The sequence below is a fragment of the Leucoraja erinacea genome, chromosome 1 (assembly GCF_028641065.1).
Source record: "Leucoraja erinacea ecotype New England chromosome 1, Leri_hhj_1, whole genome shotgun sequence".
NCBI classification, from domain to species: domain Eukaryota; kingdom Metazoa; phylum Chordata; class Chondrichthyes; order Rajiformes; family Rajidae; genus Leucoraja; species Leucoraja erinaceus.
In genome coordinates, this window is record NC_073377.1 from 63826467 (window position 1) to 63841080 (window position 14614).

General features: G+C 47.6%; 1 protein-coding gene across 7 annotated transcripts in view; it reads right to left on the reverse strand.

The window, feature by feature from the left end:
• cep135 (centrosomal protein 135) overlaps positions 1-14614 on the reverse strand; it is a 106024-nt gene that overhangs the window by 26814 nt on the left and 64596 nt on the right. For all 7 annotated transcript variants that reach the window (XM_055635862.1, XM_055635871.1, XM_055635845.1 and 4 more), the window contains 2 exons: positions 2758-2873; positions 1735-1889 (listed from right to left, as the gene is read on the reverse strand). In XM_055635862.1, coding sequence (XP_055491837.1) covers positions 1735-1889; positions 2758-2873 — 271 coding nt within the window. The remainder of the gene's footprint in view (positions 1-1734; positions 1890-2757; positions 2874-14614) is intronic.

Sequence of the window (14614 nt, forward strand, 5' to 3'; positions counted from 1 at the left end):
TTGGCAGTGTGCCTCAGGGAATGACATTGCCACGGTACTCCTCAACCACTGCCTCCAGTGGCAAAATAACTGCTCAGCAAATCATAATGCGGATTCTGTTCAGCTCCATGAAGGAGGAAGGACTGACTGTGGAGTAGCCTCCTCAAATTTGGCTGCCCTTGGACATTCTTATGTTTGCACCATGACTACAAACAAGCCACTATACAAAACCATCTCAATGAAAACTCATTATTGCTCCAACAGTTTTCTCCACCATTCTTGCTATCACATTCAGAACTAATATGAAGTTGTTCAATATACACCAACTAACCTCCGCAGTTAAGAGGCATTATTCAAAGGCATTTGTATTTGGCATTTGTATTTGTGTATGCTTGGCAATCAAACACCAAGTCATTGTCAACTCGAACACTGAATAAGAAAGGATGGGTCTTACACTCAACATCAACAAGACCAGGATCCACTAACAATTGGCCCCTTTGCCAATAAAGGTTCACAGCAAAATCCTGGAAAACATGGACTACTCTTCCTACTTCAAGAGTTTCTTGGGGACTGCAAATGATGAAGAAATTCACCAGTACCTTCAAAGTATCAGCACAGCCTCTAGTGGCCTGAGGAAAAGATCATGTAAAAATTAAGACTTGACTTGTCACTAAACTCATGGTTAACTGGGCAGTAGTGATTCCTCCATTCTCCTTACAACAGGCATCTCAAGACACTGGAAACTATGCATGCTACATAGAAACATAGAAAATAGGTGCAGGAGTAGGCCATTCGGCTCTTCGAGCCAACACCGTCATTCAATGTGATCATGGCTGATCATCCATAATCAGTACCTGCCTTCTCCCCATATCCCTTGATTCTGCTAGCCCTAAGAGCTCTATCTAACTCTCTTTTGAATGGATCCAGTGAATCGGCCTCCACTGCCTTCTGAGGCAGAGAATTCCACAAATTCACAACACTCTGGGTGATAAGTAAGACAATGTCAGCACCCTCTCCCTGGCCAAAATTCCTTGCATCAATAGCCTGATTACTCATAGCTGACCACTGGGCGGGCCACATTGATCACATGCTTGACATCAGACTTCTTGAAATAGATCCTTTACTCAAGCTTAGTTGTAGGAGATAAACAAGCAGAGGAGAAAATTGAGCTTCCTTGAAGTGCAACCGCCCTACTGGTTTCTGGGAATCACTGGGCCATGACCATTCTAAGTGAAGGAGGAGTTTTTAAAATAGTATTGAGAACCTCAAGGCCATGCAACGAAAGCATACAGAACCCGCATGGCACAAGACTGTCCCCCCTTACAAACTAACCAGAGCAAGAAACTGCAGTTCCAACATTGGACTCATTAGCCACTTTGGAACACAGAACCTAAGTGGAAGTAAGATATTTTCAGTCTTTGTCTAAGATGACTGAGGCATGTTTGAGCACAAACAAGTTAAGTAAAGGGACAACATATAGAAACAAGGAACTGCAGATGCTGGTTAATATACAAAAGGGCACAAAGTGCTGGAGTAACTCAGCAGATCAGGCAGCGATGTTGCCCGACCTGATGAGTTACTCCAGTATTTTGTGTCTTTTAGGTAAAGGGACAACTTTTTTGTGAATATGATTTTTATGAAAGTTTAACTTTAGCAGCGACCGGCAATCTGCCAGTTATTATGATACATGTTTAATTAATGTTGAGCGGATTCCTGTTCTAAATGAAGATTCATTTAAAAATGAAATGCATTTACCCTGTTGGCAAGATTATCTTCTAAAGTTGCAATTTTTTCAGTTTTGTCATCCATAGCTTCCTGCAGGCAATCCTTTTCTTGGTCCAGAGCAGATATTGTACTTTTTAATAAGCTGACCTCTTCTTGTTGAACAGAAATTTGCCGACTGAACTCACCTGTGCAATAAAATGCAAAAATTATCAAAGACAATTGCGTGAATGCCAGACATCAAATGAAAACAGAAAAATGTTGGAACCCAGCAGGTCCAGCAACATCTGCAAAGGAAAAAAAAGATACTAATTAAGGCCAATGATCTCAAGAAAAAAAAAATTAGATTCTGTGCAATCATCCTTCAACAATGGCCCAAATGTTTTGGGAAGAAGTAAGCTGTCTGAATTTGCTACTCCCTTGACTATCAGATCAGCACTCTGCCCACAAATTATTGCTGTTGTTGTTTGTCACTTGTTCTTGACAAAGACCATGACACATAGTCTATGGTGTTGCCATGTGTACACAGGTTTTAACCAATCTGGGCTTGAAGATTCCTTGCACACATGTAACAAAAGTGAAGGGATGATGTAACATCAGTGGCTCTTTATTTTAGAGATTCTTTTTTATTCTTTGTTTTCTCCATTGTACCTTCTTCACACGAATAAGAATCAATTTTTATGCAGGTACGCCAAACAGAACAATCCGATGCTTGTTGTTCTTAGTGGTGTGTCAATGTTGAAAGTGAAACTCTTCAAAAATATTCCAAGAGAGTCTTTGAATCTCTTTTTTCTTTTCCACAGACAGCATCACATGCTAGGACACGAATTAGTCCCATTCACAGATATGCTTTGACAGTTGGTTCAACCACGCACCCTCTCCGAAACATTTATCAAAGCTGTTAAATAATTGTTAATGTCCCTAAGGTTTAGAAACCTCACAAATATTACAATATTAAAATTTTAATTTATTTAAGAATATAATAATTAGAACAGTCAAATACATAAAAATGAATGTCTAATTAATATGACATTAGGTAATTTTCATCATTTTTACCTAGCCTTTCTTCATGTCTGCCAATTCGATCTTGAAAAGTTTGCAGCTCCTTAGATTTCATTGCTAATCGATGCTGCACATCTGCAAGAGATTTCTCCAGGTGTTCATTCTGCAACCTGAAGCATTAATAAAAAACAGTTTTTATTAGCGAAGCTCATTTATTGATAGCCACAGATATGTTTTTGATTATATAATTGGCGTTGAAGGATTTGCCATTTTAATTTGGGAATTTGGTCTTTAAAATGATGAGAGGGATAGACAGAGTTGACGTGGATAAGCTTTTCCCACAGAGAGTAGGGAAGATTCAAACAAAAGGACATGACTTGAGAATTAAGGGACAGAAGTTTAGGGGTAACATGGGGGGGGAACTTCTTTACTCAGAGAGTGGTAGCTGTGTGGAATGAGCTTCCAGTGAAGGTGGTGGAGGCAGGTTCAATTTTATCATTTAAAAATACATTGGATAGTTATATGGACGGGAAAAGAATGGAGGGTTATGGTCTGAGTGCAGGTAGATGGGACTAGGGGAGAATACGTGTTCGGCACGGACTAGAAGGGCCGAGATGGCCTGTTTCCGTGCTGTAATTGTTATATGGTTATATGTTATATGGTTTAATAAGGTCTCTGACCCATAAAATAGAGGCAAAATTTTTTCACTAAATAATTAGCATTTTTTGTTATTTTTCTTTCCATCATGGTTCTCTGAATGTATTTGAAAAACCAGCAATCCATCAATTTGACACATCACTGAGTAGACAATGCAGGAAAGTGACTGAAAACATATGATAAAAGTCTTGATTATTAAATGAAAACCTTATGGTTTAATATTAAAAATTAAATATTTAACATAGAATGCTTGGACAGACCAATTAGTTGTTTATATCAATGATTTGGATGAGAATGTACAAGGTGTGGCCGCACCTGGTGGTAGGCCACGGGCAGAGCGAACCCGCGGCTCTGGAGGGAGGAGTTAGGTGTCGGTGTGGGAGGCGCAGGTCACGGGGTTGACCCTTGGGGGTATTTAAGATCGGGGAACGCCCGTGCCCATTTGAGGAGTAGGGAGCAGCACTATAATAATAATAAATACGTTTCGTTCACACAACTTTGTGTTACGACTGATTCTTGGCTGGGCTCTTGCGAGCCCCGCTATACTAGTGACCCCGACGTCCAGGAGTGTAATTCTGTAAACAATTTCCGGGAAAAAAATTGTACCTCGCTCAACTTGCCGCTGCCGCCTACGAGGCTGAATGCAATGCGGCCGCCATGAAGCTCCCTACATTCTGGACCTCGCAGCCGCGGTTATCTTTCCGACAGGCCGAGTCGCAGTTCCGCATCTGCGGCGTAACAGTCGACGAGACCCGTTACCGTTATGTGGTAAGCGCTAGTAAATTCAAATTGACTTTCTTGCAGCAGTTGCCGCGTGACATCCGCCAGCAGCTCTTGGGAGAGAGCTTTGAAGGTCCTCTGAGGCTTGGGTCCTTGAATGGAGTCAAGGGGGGAGGTAAAGTGACAAGTGTAGCATTTCCTGCGGTTGCAAGGGAAAGTGCCAGGAGAGGGGGTGGTTTGGGTGGGAAGGGATGAATTGACCAGAGAGTTACGGAGGGAGCAGTGTCTGCGGAAAGCAGACAGGGGAGGAGATGGGAAAATGTGGCAAGTGGTGGGATCACGTTGGAGGTGGCGAAAATGTCGGAGGATTATTTGTTGTACATGATGGCTGGTAGGGTGGAAGGTGAGGACAAGGGGCACTCTGCCCTTGTTACGAGTGGGGTGATAGGGAGTGAGAGCAGAGTCACGGGGTATAGAGGAGACCCTGATGAGAGCCTCATCTATAGTAGAAGAGGGGAACCCCCGTTCCCTGAAGAATGCGGACATCTCCGATGCCCTGTTGTGGAACACCTCATCTTGGGTACAGATGCGGCGTAGACGGAGGAATTGGGAGTGGGGGATGGAGTCCCTACAGGAAGCAGGGTGGGAAGAAGTGTAATCCAGATAGCCATGGGAGTCAGTGGGTTTATAATAGATGTCGGTCAGTCGTCTATCACCTGCGATGGAGATAGTGAGGTCAAGAAATGGTAGGGAAATGTCGGAAATGGTCAAGGTATATTTGAGTGCCGGATGGAAGTTAGTGGTGAAATGGATGAAGTCAGTGAGTTGTGTGTGGGTGTATGAGGTAGCACCAATGCAGTCATCAATGTAGCGGAGGTAGAGTTCGGGGATAGGGCCACGGTACGCTTCGAACTAGGATTGTTCGTCATATCCTACAAAGAGGCAGGCATAGCTAGGGCCCATGCGCGTGCCCTACGCCTTGTATTTGGAGGAAATGGGAGGAGTCAAACGAAAAGTTATTAAGGGTAAGGACCAGGTCCGCTAGGCGGAGGAGAGTATCAGTAGACGGGGATTGGTTGGTTCAAAAAGGATGAGGTGCTTTTACCACCAACGCTGGGGTTCAGCGGCCCGCCAATGCTGCCAGCCATGTTCGTTTCCGGGAAACGCCGGTGCTGGCGTGGTGGCCGGCAGGATCCATCGCCTATATGCCTGGGACCGGCGCTCGGGGCTCAGGTTCTTGGTGGACACCGGGGCGGAGGTCAGTGTTTAAGCGGGTCCCACCCCTTAACCGCTGCGAACGGCAGTTCCATCCGCACTTGTATTGTCCGCACTATTCCAATCATCTTTGTCGCGTGCCACTTCACCTGGCCATTCGTTTCTGCAGACGTGGCCAGCCGCTGCTGGGCGCAGATTTCTTGCGGGCGCAATCGCTCCTGGTTGACGTGAGAGGGCAATGCCTCGTCCACGTTTTGACGTTGGAGGAGATCTCCTTGCGTCCTACTGCGTCCGCCGCGCCAATCCACAACTGGCCGAGTTTCTGGGCATTGTTACCTCGCAGTTCGACTCGGCCAGCCCGAGACATGGTGTCATGCACCATATTCGCACATCAGGTCCCCGCAGGCTTGTCCCCGACAAGCTCCTGGTAGCGAGGGTGGGGTTTCGAAAATTGAGGCCATGGGCATCGCCCGACGCTCCAACAACCCATGGGCCTCCCCGCTGCCGAACGGCTCCGGTGACTGGAGGCCTTGAAGTGACTACCGCCGCCTGAACGAGGCAACAACGGCCGATCGTTATCCCATTCCCCACATCCAAGATTTCTCAGCCTATCTGGCCAGGGCTAAGCTATTTTCTAAAATTGACTTAGACCGGGGATACAATCAGATCCCCGTGCGTCCGGAGGATGTCCTGATCGGTCTTTAAGTTCCTGTAGATGCCCTTTGGTCTCAAGAACGCCGCGCATGCCTTCCAGCGCCTGATGGACACCGTGGGGCGCGGCTTGATTTCCTATTTATTTATCTAGATGCCATCCTCGTGGCAAGTCGCTCACGGCAGGACACTGCGCCCACTTACGTTTATTCTGCCAGCGCCGTAGTGAACACGGTGATTAACCATGGCGAATGACAGTTCGGCCTCTGGGCAATCGACTTTTTGGGCCACCGGATGATGCAGCACGGAGCAGTGTCTCTACCGCACAGGGCTGAGGCAATCCGCCAGTTTCCCCGGCCTTCCACATGCGGGGCCTCCAGGAGTTCGTGGGCATGGTAACGTTCTACCACCGGTTCCTGCTGGCGGCGGCTAAAATTATGCGGCCATTCTTTCAGTTGTTGACTGGCAAGAGGCGGGAGGTACAATGGGACGCCATCGCCGTGGCGGAGTTTGAAGGGCAAAGGAAACCTTGTCTCGGGCGACCATGCTCGTACATCCGCGGGCCGACGCCCCCACAGCCCTTATCGTGGATGCTTCAAACTTTGCGATCGGCAGCCTTCTCGAGCAGTCAGTCAACGGCCAATCGCAACCTCTCACCTATTTAGCCGCCAGCTGAACCCTTTGGAACAGCGCCATGCAGTGCGGCATTTCCGGTATTTCCTGGAGGGCTCGGAATTTCGCAGCCTTCACGGACCATAAGGCCCTCACTTTCGCATTCCCCAAGGCCTCAGATCCTTGGTCCGCCCGCCAGCAGTGCCAGCTAACATTTATTTCTGAGTTTACAACAGACGTCCGACACATCATCGGTAAATCTAAGCTGGTTGCAGACGCCTTGTCCCGCCTGGCAATTGGAGCAGTTCTCAACCCGGCCTCTGGATGACTACTCTGCCTTGGCTGTGGCGCAGCTGGCGGACGAAGAGATGCCAGTGTACTGCACCGCAATCTCGGGTTTGGTGCTGGAGGATGTGCTGTTGGGCCCCTCGGGTGGTTCCATCCTGTGCGACGTGTCCATGGGCCAGCCGCGGCCTGTTGTTCCAGCCGCCTGGCACCATCGCGTGCTCGATGTCATCCACGGGCTGGCCCACCCATCTATCCGGGCGGAAACAAGTCAGTCACTGGGCCAGGACGTGCATTCTGTGCCAGACATCGACGGTACATTGACACCTCTGGGCGCAGGTTCAAGATTTTACAGTAGCACACTGGTGGTTCGACCACGTGCACATTGTCATCGTGGGGCCACTGCCTCTGTCCCGGGGATTTTAGCACCTGTTTCTGGTGGTGGACCGTTTTACGCGGTGGTCGGAGGCTATCCCGTAATGGAGATTTCCGCCCGGTCGTGCGCTCGTGCCCTCGTGGCTAATTGGATTGCCCGCTTCGTGCAAAGAGCTTATGTGGAGTTTGAACAAGCAGCAACAAAGAGAAGCAGGGAGAAGAACTGATTGGCTGAAGCCCGTGGGGAAGGTGAGTGGGTCATGGGGGAAAAACAGTTTAAAACTGATGAAATTGGTTTGTAAATTGGTAAATTAGGCAATTTATCAGTCAATATAAGCAAGGCTGCTCTAGGGGAGCGGCATTGTGAGAAAAGTGTGAGTCTTTGGCTCGAGAGTCTTCGGCGAGGAGGCTGAGGGAGGACGCCACACCAAACGAAAGAAGGAGATGTCAAGCAAGCTGATTCAGTGTGATGCTTGCAGTATGTGGGAGGTCAAGGACACTGCTGGTGCCTCTGGCTGCTACAAATGTGAGAAGTGCATCCAGGTAGAGCTCCTGAATACCGTGTTGGGGAACTGGAGAAGCAAGTGGATGACCTCGGGTTCGTCCGAGAAGCTGAGTCGTTCCTCGACGGGTCCTACAGTAAGATTGTTACACCTAAGGTACTGGAAGAGAGAAGGTGGGTGACAGTGAGAAAGGGATAGAAACATGGAATGCAAAGGTCCCCGGGTGTTGTACCTCTTGTGAACAGGTTCACCCACTTAAAAGAAACAATAGAGGTTAACACACTGAGCGGCGGACTGGCTTGCGAAGCAAAACATACTGTTGAGCTAAAACCAAAGAGGCCAACGTCAGGCAACGGCGTGGTAGTTGGAGACTCCATTGTGAGAGGTACGGACAGGGGATTCTGCGGCAACAGACGGGATTCGAGGATGGTGTGCTGTCTCCCTGGTGCCAGGATACAGGATGTCACGGACAGACTGCAGAAAATCCTCAACGGCGAAGGTGAACAACCGGAAGTTTTAGTGCATGTTGGTACAAACGGTGTCGGAAAGAGGGGATGAATATTCTGAAGCGTGAATTTAGAGAGCTCGGAAAAGTGCTGAACCAGGGTGGTTATCTCCGGTTTGCTTCCAGTTCCTCGTGCTGGACAGATGGTTTTAAACTAAATAAAGGGGTGGGTGGGGTCAAATGGGATAGTCAAGGACAGAGTTAAAGGGAAAGGGAGTAAAAGGATAGTTAATGACCCCAGAATTAATGGGAAAAAAAGCACACAAAGGGATAGGAGAGTATGGCCAAGTGTGATAGGGATCGATGTGAAAGGTGAGATGCGTAAAGAATTAAAAGTATTGTACATGAATGCGTGAAGTATAAAAAGTAAAGTAGATGAGCTTGAGGCTCATGAAGTAGAGGTTGGTAGATATGACATTGTGGGGATTACCGAGACGTGGCTGCAGGAGGATCGGGCCTGGGAACTTAATATCCAGGGTTATACATCCTATAGAAAGGACAGGCAGGTGGGCAGAGGAGGAGAGGGGGGAAGGGGGGGGTAGCTCTGCTGGTGAGGGATGGAATTCAGTCCCTTGCGAGGGAGGACTGACGAGGTAGTCACTGTGGATTGAGTTGAGGAATTGCAAAAGCAAGAAGACACTAATTGGTGTTATCTACAGACCCCCCCCCCCCAAATAGTAGCCCGGATGTAGGGTGTAATTTGCAGCAGGAGTTAAAACTGGCATATAACAAAGGTAATGCCACTGTGGTGATGGGGGTTTCTATATGCAGGTAGACTGGGGAAATCAGGTTGGTTCAGGACCCCAAGAAAGAGAGTTTGTAGAATGCCTCCAAGATGGATTCTTAGAGCAGCTTGTAATGGAGCCGACCAGAAAAAAAAAGGCAATTCTGGATTTAGTATTGTCCAATGAACCAGATTTGATAAGAGAACCCGAGGTAAAGGAACCGCTTGGAGGTAGTGATCATAATATGATTAGTTTTAATCTGCAATTTGAGAAGGAGAAGGTTAAATCGGAAGTGTCAGTGATGCAATTGAACAAAGGGGATGATGAAGGCATGAGAGGAGAGCTGGCCAAAGTAGATTGGAAAGGGATCCTAGCAGGAATGACGGTGGAACAGCAATGGCCGGAATTTCTGGGCATAATCTGGAAGACGCAGGGTCATTACATTCCAAAAAGGATGAAAGATTCTAAGGGGAGTAGGAGGCAACCACGGCTGACAAGAGAAGTTAGGGATAGAATAAAACTAAAAGAAAAGATGTATAACACAGCAAAGAGTAGCCAGAAGCCAGAGGATTATGAAACTTTCATAGGACAACAGAAGGAAATAAAACGGGCAATACAGGTTGAAAAGATGAAGTACGAGGGGAAGCTGGCCAGGAATCTAAAGAATGACAGTAAAAGCTTCTTTAGATATGTTAAGGGAAAAAGAATAGAAAAGTCAAATGTGGGTCCCTTGAAGGCAGACACAGGAGAAATTATTATGGGGAACAAGGAAATGGCAGAAGAGTTGAACAGGTACTTCAGATCTGTCTTCACTGAGGAAGACACAAACAATCTCCCAGAAGTACTGGAGGACAGAGGATCTAAGGGGGTAGAGGAACTGAAAGAAATTTTCAATAGGCAAGAAATAGTATTGGGTAGGCTAATGGGACGGAAGGATGATAAATCCCCTGGGCCTGATGGTCTGCATCCCAGGGTCCTCAGGGAGGTGGCTCTAGAAATAGTGGACGCATTGGTGATCATTTTCCAATGTTCAATAGATTCAGGATCAGTTCCTGTGGATGGAAGGATTGCTAATGTTATCCCACTTTTCAAGAAAAGAACGAGAGAGAAAACAGGGAATTACAGACCAGTTAGCCTGACTTCGGTGGTGGGAAACATAGAAACATAGAAATTAGGTGCAGGAGTAGGCCATTCGGCCCTTCGAGCCTGCACCGCCATTTAATATGATCATGGCTGATCATCCAACTCAGTATCCCGTACCTGCCTTTTCTCCATACCCTCTGATCCCCTTGGCCACAAGGGCCACATCTAACTCCCTCTTAAATATAGCCAATGAACTGGCCTCAACTACCCTCTTTGGCAGAGAGTTCCAGAGATTCACCACTCTCTGTGTGAAAAAAGTTCTCCTCATCTCGGTTTTAAAGGATTTCCCCCTTATCCTTAAGCTGTGACCCCTTGTCCTGGACTTCCCCAACATCGGAAACAATCTTCCTGCATCTAGCCTGTCCAACCCCTTAAGAATTTTGTAAGTTTCTATAAGATCCCCTCTCAATCTCCTAAACTCTAGAGAGTATAAACCAAGTCTATCCAGTCTTTCTCCATAAGACAGTCCTGACATCCCAGGAATCAGTCTGGTGAACCTTCTCTGCACTCCCTCTATGGCAATAATGTCCTTCCTCAGATTTGGAGACCAAAACTGCACGCAATACTCCAGGTGTGGTCTCACCAAGACCCTATACAACTGCAGTAGAACCTCCCTGCTCCTATACTCAAATCCTCTTGCTATGAAGGCCAACATGCCATTCGCTTTCTTTACTGCCTGCTGCACCTGCATGCCTACCTTCAATGACTGGTGTACCATGACACCCAGGTCTCGCTGCATCTCCCCGTTTCCCAATCAGCCACCGTTTAGATAATAATCTGCTTTCCCGTTTTTACCACCAAAATGGATAACCTCACATTTATCCACATTATACTGCATCTGCCAAACATTTGCCCACTCACCCAGCCTATCCAAGTCACCTTGCAGTCTCCTAGCATCCTCCTCACACCTAACACTGCCCCCCAGCTTAGTGTCATCCGCAAACTTGGAGATATTGCCTTCAATTCCCTCATCCAGATCATTAATATATATTGTAAATAGCTGGGGTCCCAGTACTGAGCCTTGCGGTACCCCACTAGTCACTGCCTGCCATTGTGAAAAGGACCCGTTTACTCCTACTCTTTGCTTCCTGTTTGCCAGCCAGTTCTCTATCCACATCAATACTGAACCCCCAATGCCATGTGCTTTAAGTTTGTATACTAATCTCTTATGTGGGACCTTGTCGAAAGCCTTCTGGAAGTCCAGATACACCACATCCACTGGTTCTCCCCTATCCACGCAACTAGTTACATCCTCGAAAAATTCTATAAGATTCGTCAGACATGATTTACCTTTCGTAAATCCATGCTGACTTTGTCCAATGATTTCACCACTTTCTAAATGTGCTGCTATCCCATCTTTAATAACTGACTCTAGCAGTTTCCCCACTACCGATGTTAGGCTAACTGGTCTGTAATTCCCCGTTTTCTCTCTCCCTCCCTTCTTAAAAAGTGGGGTTACGTTTGCTACCCGCCAATCCTCTGGAACTACTCCAGAATCTAAGGAGTTTTGAAAGATTATTACTAATGCATCCACTATTTCTGGAGCTACTTCCTTAAGTACTCTGGGATGCAGCCTATCTGGCCCTGGGGATTTATCGGCCTTTAATCCATTCAATTTACCCAACACCACTTCCCGACTAACCTGGATTTCACTCAATTCCTCGCGGGCCCCTGCAATTTCCGGCAGATCATTTATGTCTTCCTTAGTGAAGACGGAACCAAAGTAGTTATTCAATTGGTCCGCCATATCCTGGTTCCCCATGATCAACTCACCTGTTTCTGACTGCAAGGGACCTACATTTGTTTTTACTAATCTCTTTCTTTTCACATATCTGAAAGATGCTGGTCAATTATTAAAGAGGTAATAATGGGGCATTTGGATAGCAGTAAAAGGATTAGTCCAAGTCAACATGGATTTATGAAAGGGAAATCGTGCTTGACTAATCCTCTGTAATTTTTTGAGGATGTGACAAGTAAAATGGATGAAGGGGAGCCAGTGGATGTAGTGTATCTAGACTTTCAGAAATCCTTTGATAAGGTCCCGCCCGGGAGACTGGTGACTAAAATTAGAGCACATGGTATTGGGGATAGGGTGTTGGCATGGATAGAAAATTGGTTGGCAGACCGGAAGCAAAGAGTAGGAGTGAATGGCAGGCAGTGGCGAGTGGAGTGCCGCAAGGCTCGGTGTTGGGGCCACAACAGTTTACCATATATATTAATGATTTGGAAGAGGGAATTAGGAGCAACACTAGCACGTTTGCGGATGACACAAAGCTAGGTGGCAGTGTGAACTGTGAAGAGGATGTTAGGAGGTTGCAGGGTGACCTGGACAGGTTGAGTGAGTGGGCAGATGTGTGGCAGATGCAGTATAATATAGATAAATGTGAAGTTATCCACTTTGGCGGCAAAAACAAGGGGGCAGATTATTATCTCAATGGGGGGTTAGGTTAGGTAAGGGGGAGGTACAGCGAGACCTGGCCGTCCTTGTACACCGCTCACTGAAAGTTGGCGTGCAGGTAGAGCAGGCAGTGAAGAAAGCTAATGGAATGTTGGCCTTCATAACAAGAGGATTTCAGTATAGGAGTAAAGAGGTTCTTCTGCATTTGTATAGGGCTCTGGTGAGACCACATCTGGAGTATTGTGTACAATTTTGGTCTCCTAATTTGAGGAAGGAGATCCTTGTGATTGAGGCAGTGCAGCATAGGTTCACAAGATTGATCCCTGGGATGGCGGGACTATCATATGAGGAAAGATTGAAAAGACTAGGGTTGTATTCACTGGAGTTTAGAAGGATGAGGGGGTACTTATAGAAACATATAAAATTATAAAAGGACTGGACCAAGCTAGATGAAGGAAAAATGTTCCCAATGTGGGGCGAGTCCAGAACCAGGGGCCACAGTCTTAGAGTAAATGGGAGGCCATTTAGGACTGAGATGAGAAAAAACTTTTTCACCCAGAGTTGTGAATTTGTGGAATTCCCTGCAATAGAGGGCAGTGGAGGCCAAACCACTGGATGGATTTAAGAGAGAGTGGTCGAATCAAGGGATATGGGGAGAAGGCAGGCACGGGTTATTGATCAGCCATGATCACAATGAATGGCGATGCGGGCTCGAAGGGCCGAATGGCCTCCTCCTGCATATATTTTCTATGTTTTTATGTTTCGGGGTTCCACTGCACATCACATCTGACCAGGGTGCCCAGTTCACTTCTGAACTGTGGTCCGCAGTGGCCCAACTGCTGGGGACGCAGCTCCACCATTCAACAGCGTACCATCCCCAGTCGAATGGGTTGGTAGAGTGGTTCCACTGTATCTGAAGGACGCCCTGAAGACTCGTCTCACAGCCCGAGAGGATGGACGAGTTGCCATGGGTCCTGGTGGGGATCCGGACTGCCCTCAAGGAGGATTTGTCATAGTCCTTGGCGGAATTAATGTATGGCGCTCCGCTCACCGTCTCTGGGGAGTTTGTCCCGGCCGCTTATGGGTCCCGGGAACTGCCGTCATCTGTGTTGGTGCGCTTGTGGGAGAGGGTTGGCGCCCTGGCTCACGTCCCGACGTCTCGTCATGGGGTGGTCCCAACCCATGTGCCACCGGCACTGGTGGACTGTCCGTACGTCTTTCTGCACCGCTACGCCCACAGGTTGCCCTTGCAGCGCCCATATGAAGGTCCCTTTCAGGTGCTGTTGCACGGGTACACGACATTCGTCTTGGACATGGGGTACCGGCAGGAAACTGTATCTGTGGCTCGTTTAAAGCCAGCCCATCGGGACCTGAGCAAGCAAGTACAGGTGGCTCAACCTCCCCGTCGCGGGCGCCCGCCGTCCCGGGTCCCCTTGAATTATTCTGGACCGGGCAAATCCCCTGTGCGTGGGGACGTATCTACGCGATCTGGCTGCCTCGTTTGGCATCCCGTCCGTTTCGGTGCCTCTGGTTCAGGGAGGGGGGGGAGGGGGGCGTACTGTGGTAGGCCATGGACAGAGCAAACCCTCGGCTCTGGAGGGAGGAGTTAGGTGTCTCGGTGTGGGAGGCGCAGGTCAGGGGGTTGACCCGGGGGTATTTAAGGTCGGGCAACGCCCGTGCCTATTTGAGGAGTAGGGAGTAGCACTGTAATAATAATAAATATGTTTAGTTCACACAACTTTGTGTTCCGACTAATTCTTGGCTAGACTCCTGTGAATTCCTGCTATATTCACAAGTTTGCATGATTCGCAAGTTTGTAGATGACACCAAAGCAATATCTTGATCCAGCCGGTGGGCTGAGGAATGGTTATTGAAGTTTAATGCTGATCAGTGTGAGGTATCTCAGAGTGCAGGTGCATAGTTTCTTGAAATCGGGGTAGATAGGATGGTCAAGAAGGCTGTTGGTACATTGGCCATCATCAGTCAGAGTATCAAGTACAGAAGTTGGGAGGTTATGTTACAGTTCCAAATCAATACCTTCTGGTGCACAGATGTGGTGGTCTTGGTGAGCTCATGCTCCCCAGACCATGAATATCTAACTATGAAGTGCCGTCCCTGCTAC